This window comes from Catharus ustulatus, chromosome 13 (assembly GCF_009819885.2).
Source record: "Catharus ustulatus isolate bCatUst1 chromosome 13, bCatUst1.pri.v2, whole genome shotgun sequence".
NCBI classification, from domain to species: Eukaryota; Metazoa; Chordata; class Aves; order Passeriformes; family Turdidae; genus Catharus; species Catharus ustulatus.
Genome location: NC_046233.1, coordinates 3,926,836 through 3,941,493, shown reverse-complemented (window position 1 = coordinate 3,941,493; position 14,658 = coordinate 3,926,836). Strand labels below are relative to the sequence as shown.

At 46.9% G+C, this 14,658-nt stretch overlaps 1 protein-coding gene across 1 annotated transcript; it reads right to left on the bottom strand.

The window, feature by feature from the left end:
- Window positions 1-7,078: 7,078 nt before the first annotated feature.
- Window positions 7,079-14,029, bottom strand: PROK2 (prokineticin 2). Its single transcript, XM_033071804.1, is given in 4 exon segments — window positions 7,079-7,879; window positions 10,161-10,223; window positions 10,225-10,287; window positions 13,915-14,029. Coding segments are annotated over 4 exon segments (360 nt in total). The 5' UTR covers window positions 14,023-14,029; the 3' UTR covers window positions 7,079-7,753.
- Between the last annotated feature and the right edge of the window lie 629 nt (window positions 14,030-14,658).

The following is a 14,658-nucleotide window of genomic DNA, read 5'->3' as shown; positions in this document are numbered from 1 at the left end:
AAAAATTATTAGAAACATGGCAGGGGGGCTGTTTTCTAATAGAGGTTTCCTAAAGTCATGATTTTTAGCACAGCTTCCTTTGTAGTTGCTCAAAACACTGCACAGGCTATAATTAATTCTATTGTGATAGGAACCAGGAAGCATTTCCCATGCTATGATGTTCTTATGCTTCAGAATATTAAAAATATATGACATGTTGAAGAAATGCAGCCATCTGAGAAAGAGCATCCGTGAAGATGGTCTCCTAAAAGCTGGTGCTGAGTCATGCTGGGTTGGGGCTGTGCCTATGGATATCTTACCCCAAATCTCCTTTTATGCTGGTGTCATTCCTGAAGGATTTGTGTGGGGTAAATCCTTGCTCATCCATCAGCTGTAGAACTGGTGACTGGGAGCTGATTTTCCAGCTGACATCTGCGCACTCTGACTTTCCCTAGAGCTGCTGATGCTGAGCATCTCCAAGCCTATTTTTATCATTAACTGCCCCACACCTCAATGCTTTATCCCAAGAATGATTAGTTATTCACCTTTCTAACGCAGAGAACCAGTGATGGCAAGAGCATTATCACGGGTGAACAATCGCTGACTACACAAGCTTTCATCACTTTAAAGTCAAGCTCAGCCTTTCACTCAAGCTGTTGCATTTCTGTATTTCTATTCATGTTTAATGACCTCAGCACTTGCACTCTGGCTTTGATCTCGAGTCATGCATGGCTGTACTGTGGATGTATTTATTGGAAGCCACTGTCTTCAGTGCCACATTTTTCTCGTCTGCAGTGACCAGGTTGATAGCACAAAGCACTTTGTGTAGGAGGCTTTCAAGTTCAAAGCTAGTCTTGCAAGGGCACGGGAGCTGTGAAGTCACAGCTAATTTTAGGCAGTCATCATGGCATTCATAGAGTAGGCAGAAATCAAGAGATTGCCCAGTGGAGAGAAAGCCCATCCTAAAGTTTCTGAATGTTATTTACTGGAATGCCATTAAAAAAAAAAATCCTGTGTTTATGTGAGGATGATTAACCATTGGAACAAATCATCCAGAGAAAAAAAATGGATCTTCCATCTGTGAGACGTGCAGTGTGAGCCTGCGCGCCTGCCCACGGCACACCTGCCCAGAGCCTGCTGCCTGCCCAGCCAGGGTCCCTGTGCTGGGCTCTGGGGCTCAGCCCCAACACACAGGCAAGAAAAAGAGATCAGAAACACCAGTAAACAGCACCAGAACCCTCTCTGTCTCAGGGTGATTCACTCCTCCCTTCTGCTGTTTTACAACACCCATTTTATCATAGTATATAAACAGCAGCGCTCGCTTCTCTCAGAAATTTTAGCAGAGGTAGAGCTAAAATGGCTTTGTCATTAAAGAGGGAAACACAGGAAGATTCAGAGGGAAGGCTGAAGTCTGGGTGCCTTCTGACAGGGAGAGAAGGAGGAATGATTGAGTGGAATATTACCTCACTGCATCGAACCACTCAATCTGTCCCCATCTGTCACTGAGCGCTTGCAGGAGGGTGCTGGAAAGGAAACTGTTGAGTAGCTTGATAGTCGAGTAAATCAACTGGGCATTTTCCTTTTGCTTTCCCTCCCTCATTAGGCTTTGCACAATCACACCACACAGCAGTGTGCTGTGCCAAGGGCCAGGGACAGCCCCTGGTGCCACAGGGCTGAGCTGCCCCCAGAACCAGATCCAGCAGAGCCCCAGGAGACAGCAGGGTGTGGAGGAAGGAGGAAGAAGAGGGAATATGTCCAGCCAAGCTGCAGTGACTGCAGGGGGAGACATGGCACCTGAGCTAAGAGCCAGCAGCATCACAGGCAGAGGTAAAGCTGGAGCTGGGATGTGAAAGCAAGGAGGGACACTTTGGGCTGAGCATCACCAAAGTGCAGCCCAGCAGGGCAGGAGGGAGGCTGCAGAAACCAGGCTCTGCAGGACCTGCCACAGAGCTGCTGCTGAGGACAGAGGGCTTGGCAATGATTTTCCTCCTGAACAGATCCTAAACTCTCAGCAGGAAAGACTTCTTCTTACTGTTTGTGCAATATTTGTCTGAGCCTAAGTGCTGATGTAAACCAAACCAAATAGTTGAAGGCTCTGTTGCAATGTGTAAAAGGTTTGTTAGCAACTTTGGGGAGTTTAATGAAAGGGTGGGGAAGGGATCTGGAATTGACACCACCAGAGTCTGGAAATTTTGCTGTTGGATTTGAAGGGGTGGGGGACCTTTCTGTCAAGTTTCATCCATGTGAGAAAGAAACTTGGGATGAAAAAAATCAAAAACCTACTAATTTGACAGGATATGGTGAAATTTTTGGAAAGAGTAGAATGTTGGCAGCTGCCTCACTGATGCCTTTCCCTGAGCTGACCCTTCTGGTCCCATGAAAGAGGTCAGAGGTGTGCTCTGCTGCCTGGGCTCCCATGTAGCCTGGAGGAGTAAATAAAGGGTGAATCTTGTGACTCCTGAATTAATATCAGCTTTGCTGGCTTGCAACTCCTTGCAGCAAGAGCCACATCTGCCCATTTGCGGTGAAAGAGCCACAAATCTCCGTGTGAAATTACATGAGTGCACTCACACGTGCAAGAGGAAAAGTAGATAAAGAAGATCCAGCCCTGCTTGCTGGGCTGGAACCAGGCCATATTTTTAGTCTGCTTCTGCACTGCATTGCTGCCTTGGGATTTACAAAGCCACATTATGCTTTAAAAGCAGATTTAATCCTTTCCGTGTGTTACGATGCTGTGGCGGAGACACGGCACCAGAGTTTGTTAGACCTGGTGGAATTCCCAGCCTAGGAAGAGATGTGCTGCCCAAGCAGTGCAGTGCTTGGCCCATCCTTGCTGTGCATGTGCTGGGATGCAGGGCAAGGACAGCTTTGCATCCCAGGCTAGCTCAGGCTGCAGCGATGCAGGTACGGCTAAGTACAGCACAGGCACTTGTTTTTATGGTCTGTGAGATTTGTGAATTCTGGGGACAGGGACATGCCTGTAACACACTGATATCTGGTGCCATGGTACAAAGGAGCAGTCTGGGGTGCTCTTGTCACTTTCTGGGACACAGTTAACATGCACAGTTTCCCAGGTTTTGCAGAGGAGAATTTTTGTCCTTTTGACATTGTGCTTGACTTCATTTTCTGCCCCACTAAACTACTCACACAGATTTTTGGGAAACCCCTGCCACAGGGTGGTTTCCACCTGTCCTCTGTGGTTATATTGCTCTTTCCTCCTCTCCTGCACACTTTGCTGTCACCTTGCATCGCACTCCTTGTCACAAAACAAGCTGCCATCCATCCTCCTCCCTTCAGTGCACCAGGATTGCTCAGCTGCAGCCTTTCACATCCAGCCTTTCCCAGCCCTGATGGGCAGAGTGACCCAAAGGCTGCCACCATCCTCCAAGGCAGATGTCACACAGGGAACCTGCCCTGCCCGTCATTGGAATGTGTCCTACTGCACTGGGCTGGGTCTGCCTGCACTCAAGACTCTCCTTGAGAACCAGGTGATTTGCTGATGTGCATTAAACTCATCTCCATTCCTGAGCTCAGAATTATTGATCAGTCTATCGACTGTACCCCTGCTGGTTTGCCATTTCATATCTATGTAACAGAGAAAGGCACATTGATTTTACTGTTATCAAAATCCTCTTGCATTTGCACATTCTATTGTCTTCCTGCAATTTTCTAATTCTTTCTGGAAAACACATTACACATTGTCAAGATCAAACTCCTGAGACATCTTGTTTAAATCAAGGGATCCTTAGCACCTTCTGTTTCTTTAGAATACCCATCTGTGCAGAAACAACAAATCCCAGAGCTACTGGGGCAGGGGAGGCACTGGCAAGGACCTCAGTGTGGGGTGACACTTGCTGGTATCATCCTTTGCTTTGGTGGATTGTGCTGATGAGGAAAATTAGCAAAGTACCTGTTAACAAGGAATGTTCTTGATCATCAAACACACTGGAGCTTTGGGAGTCACAAGCATAACATTTCCCACACCACTATGAATTAACAATACCAACAATAATCCTTTTCTTACCTTAAAGTATTCTCCATAGAGGTATGCATTATTCCCATTTACCTTCTCAAACACCATGATAACCTTCAGCCAGTTAATTTCCTTTCAGTTAATAGTCTGTAGAAAATCAGTATTTGGTTAGGGTAACCTATCTCTTCTATATGGACCCATTCAGATTTGAGTCCCCCTTGCCACACAACCAGAATAATTTACTTTAGTGTCACCTCCTCCCTCAAAGACTCATAACACTCTTTTTTTTAAGTGGTAAAATTTTCCAGGGGTGAATTGTGGGCAGAGGATGCAGATGAAGCTGGGGTTGCTGGTGCTCAGCAGCAGAACCTTCCCTGCAGTCCCCCAGGCTCACAAATGTGTGCTGGCTCATCCAGCTGTGCACCCTCAAACCCCAAACACCTTGCTTCCCCTTTCCTAGTAAACATGTAATCAAATTAAGGCAGCAACTCATTATATGTGGTGGTGCCCATTCCTGCAAGGCCTCTCTGCTAACCCAAAATCTGGCAATAAACTGGAAATGCCTCCAGTGTGGTGGGATATCACCATTATTCTATAGCATATCTGTAAAATCAATATTCATATAGTATTAAAAATTAATGCACACATTTCTATTAATAATGAAATTACTGCAATATTAATAAAGTTAAAACACAGGCTGGCACAGATCTAAGTGCACTGAATAAAGGGAAGTGTTCTAACCAGCCTCTCTCTTCACAAGCTGTGGCTGTGGGGAATGAATGAGGCTTTTCCTCTGCACAAGGAGCTTCCAGAGCTGCACAAGTTCTGTTCTATTTTCTCATCTGATTTCTTCAGGAGGGGCCTGTCCCCTTCCCTTCCTTCCAGGAAGCTGTCCCTGGCCTGAGATAATTTCTAGGGTGATTCTGGGGCAAATGGAACAGCACAGGGGACTGCAGAAAACTTTTGTGGCAGGGTTGGCTTGAGGCTGGCCACTTTTCTTGGGTTATCTTGATATTTGCTGTGCTCCTCAAGATGAAAGTGGCTCCAGGGAAAAGCAGAAGGGACTGCATGGCCATTCACATTTAGAAATATTTGTGGTCACTGCTTTGCCTATTATCAAAGGCAAAGGGTGCCCTCCCAGCCCCTTCCACTGCAGACAGAAATTAAAGGCACTTTCCAGGTGTGCTTGGGAGAGAAATCTCCCCTAGGCTGGGAGAAAAGATAATTGATTAGGGCACAGTTTAGGAAATAATGGGGATGCAAAAGTTTAATCTTCCTTCCAGAATGATTCTCTCAAATCAACTAACCTCCATTGTGAGTGTCAATTAATGGAAATTAAATTACTAAAAGGGGAATCGTAATAATTATTGCCAAGTGAATATAGTGGGGATGTAGGACAGTGAGGTTTTGCCTTCATCTCTCCTGCATCAGCAGGGAAGTGTGGAGAAGCCCCTGAAGGAGTGTGGGATAATGCATCTCTGAAAGCTGCACCATCCAAATACCCTGCCCAGGAGCGTGTGCAGGACACAGGAACCTCCACCTGCTGTAGACAGTGTGAACTTTGAACTTGTGTAATTGGGGCTGTTCTCATTACCCAGATAAATGCTTAATCCCACTGGTTAATTGGCACAAATTACAACTAAAAGTTGCTCTGCTCTTGTCTGGTGAACTCTCCTAGGATTTCAGTTTGGCAGGTCTGAGGCAGTCCTGAGGTATAACTGCCCACTCATTTGCAATGATAAAAACCAGGGTTATGCCTTCAGTGGAGTCACTGGTGAGTTAGCCAGCAGGAGATGAGGAGCAGGGCTACTCTTTCCTGCTACAGTTCATTTTTTGTGCTCTGATTTTTAAAAATGGAGCAAGAGCTGGGACAAAGGAACATTTGCTCCTATTTCTCTTGATTTTGTGTAAATGGAAGTCCATGATATTGAGTTTATTTTATGGGGGCAGACAGGAACAGAAAAGCAATCCCCACACTTCCAGTGTGTTCCTCTGAGCAAACCCAGCCTTTGGGGTGTTTGGGAGCCCCCTGTTTAGTGACAATGGTAGAGTCAGGCTTGGGGTTTGGTTTTAAATCCAGGTTATGGGAATATCTGCAGTGCTGGCATGTCACTTTGAACTCAATCAATGACTTGGCCTTCACCAGCCCTTTGGGTTAGTGTTGAGCCCCTCTGAGATTCAGATCTAATACAGGCACATTTTCCCTGATCCCATTAACGCAAACCAGACATAAAACCACCATTTAGTGGCACCTCAGTCCTTTTCTTTTTTTCTGTCACCACTTGCACAGCTGCAGTAGCACCACTGCAAAGGGGAAGGCAAAATTCAGAGCACTGGAGTGGTGCCCTGGGGATGTCTTCAGCCAGGAGGATACAATCCTCTCAAGGCTTTTATTTCCCTAACATATGCAGAATCTGTGAGGATCTGACAATAATTAATCCAGTTATTTTTTTCTGAAGAAGGTGTGGAGCCCAGCAGAAGGTACCTGGTAACTCACAGGGATGTTTCTACTCTGAGTTTTACAGGTCTGGCCTTGGTACAGTGTGCTCACTTCTCCAACACCCCCATCTCCACCAGCAGCAAAGCACTGATTGTTGAAAGATGAATGACTTCACTCTTCCAGTGCCAGCATATGTTTGCATGTCTGAGAGCAAGAAACATGTGAATCTCACACAAACTATTGGAATTCCAGCTCTGGGGACTGACAAGTAAATATGAAATCACACAGTATTTCGTAGAAAACCCACAAATCTTATGTTTGCTGGGCTGAAGTTGATCCTTTGAGGCATGAGCCAAGAAAAATCTCTCATATTATTTACACCAAGATTCCTCTAAATTCTGAAACTGCAGCTTGATTGAGGAGTTCATGCCTTGTAAACTCCAAGTTTCCCCAGAAACAGCCAGAGGCACATAATCTTTAGCTAAGCTGTCCATAAGGAGCTCTGCTAGCTTGGGTGAATCAAGTGTGGGATAACATATTACACTGAATAAAAATGAGAAACCACAGTGACAAAATAATGTTGTAATATTAAAATAAATCAAATCATACGCTGCCATTATTCTGATACAGAATTTTTGCACAGCAAATTTGATACATATACAAGAAGTCAGGCAGCCTATTACAATAAACTTCAGGGTTCCTTTTTTCTTTAATGTAAACTACATCTTAATACATAGTTTGAGATGATCAGGTAGTTTTACAGCAATTCAAGTAACAAAAGCTTCTCATCTTAGAATACTAAAAAACAAAATATTTTAATGCTCTGAATACTGAGATGCTTTGGTTCCACCTGCCACTTTTTAAAAGTGTAAAAACTATATCTATTGGTTAAACCTTGACCCTAGAGGTGTGCCTAACTTACAAATAAAATTAAATTATAAAGGTACAAATGCAATGTAAAGACAGTTCTTTTGGCAATTGTCATTTGCTCCACACTACGCAGTTATCCAAATCTCAGTTCAATTCAGGTATTCCAAAGTGTAAAGATGTGGCCAAATTTTTCCAAAACTGGCAATAAACTTGGATTTTTTTCATTCTGGGGTTACAGAATGACTCAGGAATGGTCAAGCCCCCCCCCCAGGAGGAGTTTTGCTCTAGTAGGTGTTGTTTGGGTACCCCAAAATGAAAGCATCTTCCTGTGAGTCCCTTGGCCACCACAGCAGTGTCTCATCTCCAGCTGATGTTGGTGAGGCAGGAAAGTGTGCTGAAGGGCTTCTCCTGGAAAGTACCGGGGTTTTTTTGTCACAATAACGAGAGAACAAAAATACTGAGAGGCTCTTTGTAACACAGAACAGTTCCTGCTAGAAGAAGACGTCTTCTTTTCTGAAGGCTGGTAAGCACCTGAACCTGCCGTGGGGAGAGCGGAGGCAGCCCAGGCCCGGGAGGCACGGGCAGGTGTGGTGCATCCTCCTCCCTGGGAAGGGCACCTGGGGACAGAGCAACGACATCAGAGAAGCACATGGAGGGGGAAAGACATGGGAGGAATGATGGGGATATAGGGAATGCTGCCCAGTTCCCTCCCTCCACAGCCAGAGCTGAGCACAGAGCAGATGGCAGAGGCAGCCCTGCTGTGCACCCTGGTGCAGCCGTGGTTGAGAGCAGGATGTTAGCAGTCATGCTGCTGTGTAAATACACAGCTGGGACACATGTTCTCCATTTATTCCTGTTTCATAAAGGAGTTTGTTGTGAAACTACACTGGCCTTTAACATCACGTTTTGTGGTGCTACTGTGCAGGGCTGGCTGCGTGTCCCGAGTCCTGCCTTGTCACACAGCACAGAGCAGGACCTGGGAACCCTGGCACTCCATGGTAATCAGGCTGGAAGGGACCTCTGGAGTCACCTTGCCTGACCTCCCTTGAGCAGGATCCTTTTCACCACAGGGCAGAGGTTTCTCATTTCATCCCACCCTCCTCCAGCCACGTTGTGCTGCAGGGAGCACATATGGAGCACATTAGACAAATTTAATTGTGCCATGACATGCACATGCACTGACACTCTTCAACAACTTGGTCACAAGCTCTGTCTCTGACAGGAGCCAAGCAGGACAGCCCAGTGGGAGATGTCTGGGAGCTGTGGTGCTGCCAGCTGGATGCAGCAAAGGAGGCACAGAGGTACAAAGCCACTGCTACCAGCCAGGCAAGCAGCCCTAATCCCCTCACTTCCAGATTTCTGTGTGGCTGAAACATAACATTTTAATATTCCAAGATTTTCTCGTGTCAATGTGCAAATTTTGTCTGTAAAAAAGTCACACACAGTCCTCTGTGCATGGTGCCAAGCAGCAGCCTGACTCCAGTGACCCTGCTGGGTGCAGGAGGTGGGCAGAGGGCTCACATCCCCTGCAGTGCCCTGGGCAGCACCAGCCATCTGAACTATCCTGCAGATAATTTATTAAAGGTTTTGGTGATCAGGGCACCTAGCTGCTCCCTACACAAATATTTAGAAGAGAGGAAACACTGAGCAAACTCTCTATCCTTACAATAACCTCATTTCTTGTTCTCCAGTAAATCAATTTGCTTTGTGTTTCTCGGGAAGATCAGTGGGGTGAGGAATCAAAAATCTAAAATTAACCTCATAAAGCTTATAAACTTCAGTGATTAAGTCTGGGGTGGACAGGCATCTTCTCTGATTGTAATTATGCAGGCAATCAGCTTGAAATATATCAGACAGTTTAAATTATTGCCCAATAACAATAAGCTCATAAAACCCTCTAGAAGACAATTTCTCTTATCCTAATTCCTGGTAATGGAAAGAGCCCTTACAAGAAAAACCTGCTGCATTGCATAGTAAAAATGACAATTTAGTCCCCAGTATCACAGCAGAAGTTTTAAAAATTTAACTGCAATAAGATAGAGCCTTAAACTTCCTAAAACGAGAAAATAAACTCTGGATCCAGAACTGAGAAACCAGGGATTGGAGTGAGAGAGGCAGCTAACTAGCTGCACATTTATGAGCTGAATTTATTGCCTTATATCTTCCACTTGTGATGACTCTTGGGCTGTGCCTGAGGATGGCTCTGAAGACTACCAGGTTCTCAAACTCCCTGGTACATCTCATTCAGTCTTTTGTGTTTTAAATAGGCAGCTTTTTTCATACTGCATAAAAAATACATAATTACATAGCCTTAAATGAATGCACTCGTTAAAATCATTGTATTAATAATCCAGTGTGTATGTGTATATGTATATATACATATATAGTTGAAATTAATAGGTAGAATGGAAATTAAGAGAGCCTGTGGGGACTTTACTCAAGTCCAAATATGTGTCAACACCTTCTCAGCACACCAGGTGTCCCAACACCAACTGGTGACATTTTTGTGCTTGTGGCAGGATCTTGTCCTCTTCCCCTGGGGTTGGTGGCACTTGCTGTGCTCCTGCTCACACCAGGAAGGATTGGCAGGGCTGGGCTTGGGAGCTGCTAACGCTGTTTTGGATCACGTCACAAAACAAAACAGCAACAACAAACTAATAGGAGAACAATCTGGGAAGCATGTAGTGCTTTCATCCTCTGATTCTCTTCAGCATAATTCTGACAGTAATGCACTTCCTTACACAACACCTTCATCACTGTTCCCGTGCAGATGCAGATATCTGGGTGTTGTACGGAATGAGAAGTTCCCTGTTTTCCCACCACTGACAGGATTTATGCTGTGTGATGTACAGCTCAGGACACTGCTCCAGCCCCACAGCCCCCTGGGGAGGTACTCACTCTGTGACTCAGGGGATGGCACTCATCTCCCAGGTTTCCCATCGGGGTGCACATCCTCAGGCTTGCGCATCCAGACGCTGACGGCACAGCACATCCCTCCTCCGCACTGCTGGTCCCGGTCACAGGCCTGCAGTTCAACACAGCACTAAGCAAATTAAATGAATAATAAATGTAGAACAGAAATAGGACAGATCAGGTGCTCAGGAGCTGCCTCTGGCACCCCTAAGTTATCATGGCTCATTAAGGCTGAATAATAAGATTTAGGGCTGGTTTGCGATACTTGTGTCTCCCATGGATTGTAACGTGCAGGCTCCTGGCACAGTTTGGAGTTGAGGCCAGGTTGTTTAAAGCCAGGACCACACACAGAGCTGCTCTGGGCCAAACCCAGGACTGTCAGTGATTTACAGTCCCAACTTCTGAGCACTGATAGACCATGGCATGTGCCCTTGCTTTCCCAGCTCCCAGTGAGCTCAAGCAGGAGCAAGGATCAACCACACTAAACTTGTCACCAAAAGAGTCACCAAACCAGTCTTATGGAGAAGCTAAGACAAGAAATCATCCATTAATTTAATGACTTTTACATCACTATTCCTTCCTACTTCATATCATGGTTGTGAGCACCCTTGCAAGAGTTTTGTTAGAGAAGTCCAAGTGGAAGTGGCTAAAACAGAAGTTTAAATATGGATTCTGTGGTTGTTATCTAGAATTACACATAGCTAGAGGTTTTAAGAAAAGCTTTGCATAAGTCTCCACATCCCAAAACAATGCTGCTGTGGTAGCATTCCCCTTCACGGGAGGCAAAAAAATATTTTAGCCACTTGCCCAATACAGCTTAGATAAGCAAAAACCAAAATGCAACTAGTGGGTATGTTTTTAAAACCCACAAACCATGAAGAGCAATCGACACATTAGGGTTTGAAAACATGCCACTGTACATCTTTCAGTTGCTTTTTAATCAAAAGCTTATATAGATTTAATGCAAAAACCAGCCTCCTTTCTCCAGTGAGAAATGCCATCAGTTAAAGGTTCTGATTACACCCCCAATGTAAGTTTGATTAACTCACTGCTCTGGGTGTCTGACAGCAGCAGTGAGACCGAAGGCACTGCTCAGCACTACGTAAATGGGAAACTCATAAAAACGTACGTAAATGATGATAACAGCTCTGGGGAAGGCACATATCAGAGTAAACATTCCCTTGAGAGAAAAACTCACTGATCTTACCTTGGGATTTATATCATAAATGACTTTAGACTGTACTCACTGGGTAAATATTGCACTGACCAGCAGAAGCCAGATCAAAATAATGTTTAAAGATCAGCCAGTAGTTTAGGAAGAAGCTGTTGCATTAGGATCACTATTAAATTGTGTGTGACCCTAAATACAGAGCTCTGTGCTGCAGGTAAGCCCAAACAGAGCATTTGTTTGTAAGATTAATGTGGCCATAAAACTACAACTCCAGCCTGCCAGGTAGATAACATTCACTTTCTGACCTCTCTCTTTAAAAAATTAAATAAATAAATAAGCACTCTAATGATATTATTTCACCCTAGTCACAAATAAAAAAGCAGTGATTTTGGCTGCCCCCTGCACACTGGTGTCCACTGCTTAGCTGGAGTCACAGGCTCTGCTATTTCTCACCTGTCAGCTCTCAACTCCTTTTTTTTTTTTCTCAGTTATATCTCAAACTCCATTCATGTCTGTGGGGACTGGTCCTGGGGTGAAATACCACTCAGTTGAAAAACCCACCTGAGTATGTTCCACCAGCAACATACAGCCTGAATGTCCAGGCTGAACAATTTCTTCCCTAAACTCTCACACACATATTTACATCTGGCAGAACTTTTAAGGCTCCCTTTCATAAAATGTATGACAAGTTTTGAAAATATTCAACCCGAGCGTTCCTGCCCACACCTTATCTGTAATGTGTAATTCCTGCTGCTACTCCTGAACTTCCCAAACACCACACGAGCACCTCATTAAAACACAGCTTTCAGGAAAATCAGCCAGCCCTAGAATATGTCCCAGGTGAAATGCCAGCTGCAAAGGCAACAGGTGTCAGCACAAGAACCACCACTGAAGTGAAGAAAGTTTGAAAAAAATCCTTAGATTGCAAAGGAACAATTGGGGAACACCTATATCAGCTCTCGTTTGAGATTTGCCAGTTCATCAAAAGCCAAAAATGCATCAAAGTGGTTTAAGCAGAAATGCTCTGCAATAGTTAATAAAGTAGCATTTTCTATTCTAATCTATTTTTACTTTTTGAATCTGGCTTGTCCTTGATCTATTATTCAGTGCCTCACTACTACTTTATTTAATGGATTAATTATGCTTTAAAGGTGTAGCCGCAACTCTAGTAACAGATAAACTGCTTCTCTGTTGCTGGAAATGTTTCTACTTAAAAGAAACTTGAAATCTTCAAATATTAAAAAATTCCTTTACATTATCTGCTCTAAAAAAAAAAATAATCAGTCCTGGGAACTGATCTGACTTCCAGAGAAATGCCCATGAGCTGTTTCATGGACTTCAGGGGTCCAGACAGGGAGTCTGGACAGCCACAGAGAAATCTACTGCTGTGTGTGCAACTTCTGATGGTTACAAAAGACATGTAAGCTCTCAAAGGAATGCAAGTGCTGAGTTATTAATCCAAAGCAAACACTTAAAAAATAATTTTACATAAAAGTGATGCAACGCTTTGGGTTAAATAACATCTTTAGGGAAAAAAAAAGTATTTTCACAACCAGAGTAAATCTTGAGCCTAAAAACAACAACGAGACTTGTTTGCAAGGGGTGGCTATTGAGGGGAAAAAGCAGCACAGTCATAGACAAAGCAAAAAAACAAGAAGGAAAGCAGCATTTTCCAAGGATTGTAATCCTGCCCTGTACACTGAGGGGCTGGAGGAACTTGGGGTGCCCAGTGGGCAGTGCAATGCCCTGAGCCAGACCCTCTCAGAGCAGGTTTGGGGACTGCTGGGGCTGCATGGGAGGAGATGGGAGACAGCTCCAGCCCTCGAAAAGCAGCAGGAATCTCTCTGCACGCTCCTGGACCAGCCTGGAGACAACCCCTCCCGAGTTCCAGACATCTCTGACCCCAAAGGAACAGACCCCACGCTGTGGTATCCCCTCACCTCAGAGACCCACGAGTCCCAGCATTGCCCACCGCAGAGACTGACACCTGGCATCACTCACTGCAGACACCCCCCGGCTCTGACACCGCTTAATCCTGACCGAGCCACAGCTCTGGAGAGATGCCATGTCCGGTATCACTTATCCCAGACGCACCCCCAGGTCCTGTCACCTCTCATCACCTGGCACTGCCTTCCCTCCCAAGCCCTCGTTATCACTTATCCCAGATCCGGCCATCCGTCACCGCGCTGGACACCGCTCCGTCCTGGCATCACTGATTGCGGACAGACCCCGAGTGCCGGCAGTGCTCACCCAGAGAGATCAACCGGGGGAATCCGGCACGGCAGAGCACTCCGTTCTCTCCGGGCATCCCGCACGGCAGAGCGCTCCGTTCTCTCCGGGTATCCCGCACGGCAGAGCGCTCCGTTCTCTCCGGGCATCCCGCACAGCAGAGCGCTCTCCTCCCTCCGTGCACCCCTTATCCCGGGATGTTCCCCCAGTCCCGCTATCACTCCCCACGAACAAACCCGACTTCCCTCCCCCGCAGCCCCGACCCGCCGCAGCCCTCCCGGTGCCGGTGCCGGTGCCGGGTTCCCGTGCGTGCCGCCGGTGCCGAGCGGCGGCGCTCACCCCGGTGATGACGGCGCCGTGCCCCGCGGCCAGGAGCAGCAGGAGTATCAGCAGCAGGAGCAGCGGGAGCGGTGGCAGCCCCGGCGGGGCTCCGCGCAGCCTCCGCATGGTGCGGTGCCGGTGCCGGTGCCGGTCCCAGCGCTCCCCACGGGCACGGTGCGGCGCAGCGGAGCCGGGCTCGAAGCCGGGCTCGGAGCGGGCCGGAGTTATAAAGCCGGGGCTGAGTCACCCCCGCCCGGCAGCGCCGCGGCCGCGGGGCTGTGCGCACACACCGCGCCCAGGTGCGCGCTGCGGGCGGAGGGGCGGGGGGGCGCAGGGATGGGACAGACGGGGGAGGCTGAGGGGAATCCCACAGCGTGCTGGGGACATCCCGCATCAGGGCTGGGGGAGCTGGGCTTGGGGGGTGACATCCCACAGCAGCTGTAGGGGAACGTCCAGGGTTTGGGGGGAGCATCCCGCAGTGTGGCTGAAGGATTTCACAGGGCGGGTGTGGGGGGGTCGTCCCGAGGCTGTTTGGGGGACACCCTGTAGCAGGTATGAGGATGTCCCACTGCAGGTCTAGGAGTTCACCCCAAGGATGGCTGTGGACATCCCACAGCAGATCAGGGAGCAGGGAGACATCCAACAGCAGGCTGGGGGGAAACATCCCACAGCATATTGGGGACATCATGCGACAGGTCGGGGACACAGCAAGTCCTGAGGACATCCTGCAGCAGGATGGGGGGATTCCACAGCAGCTCAGAG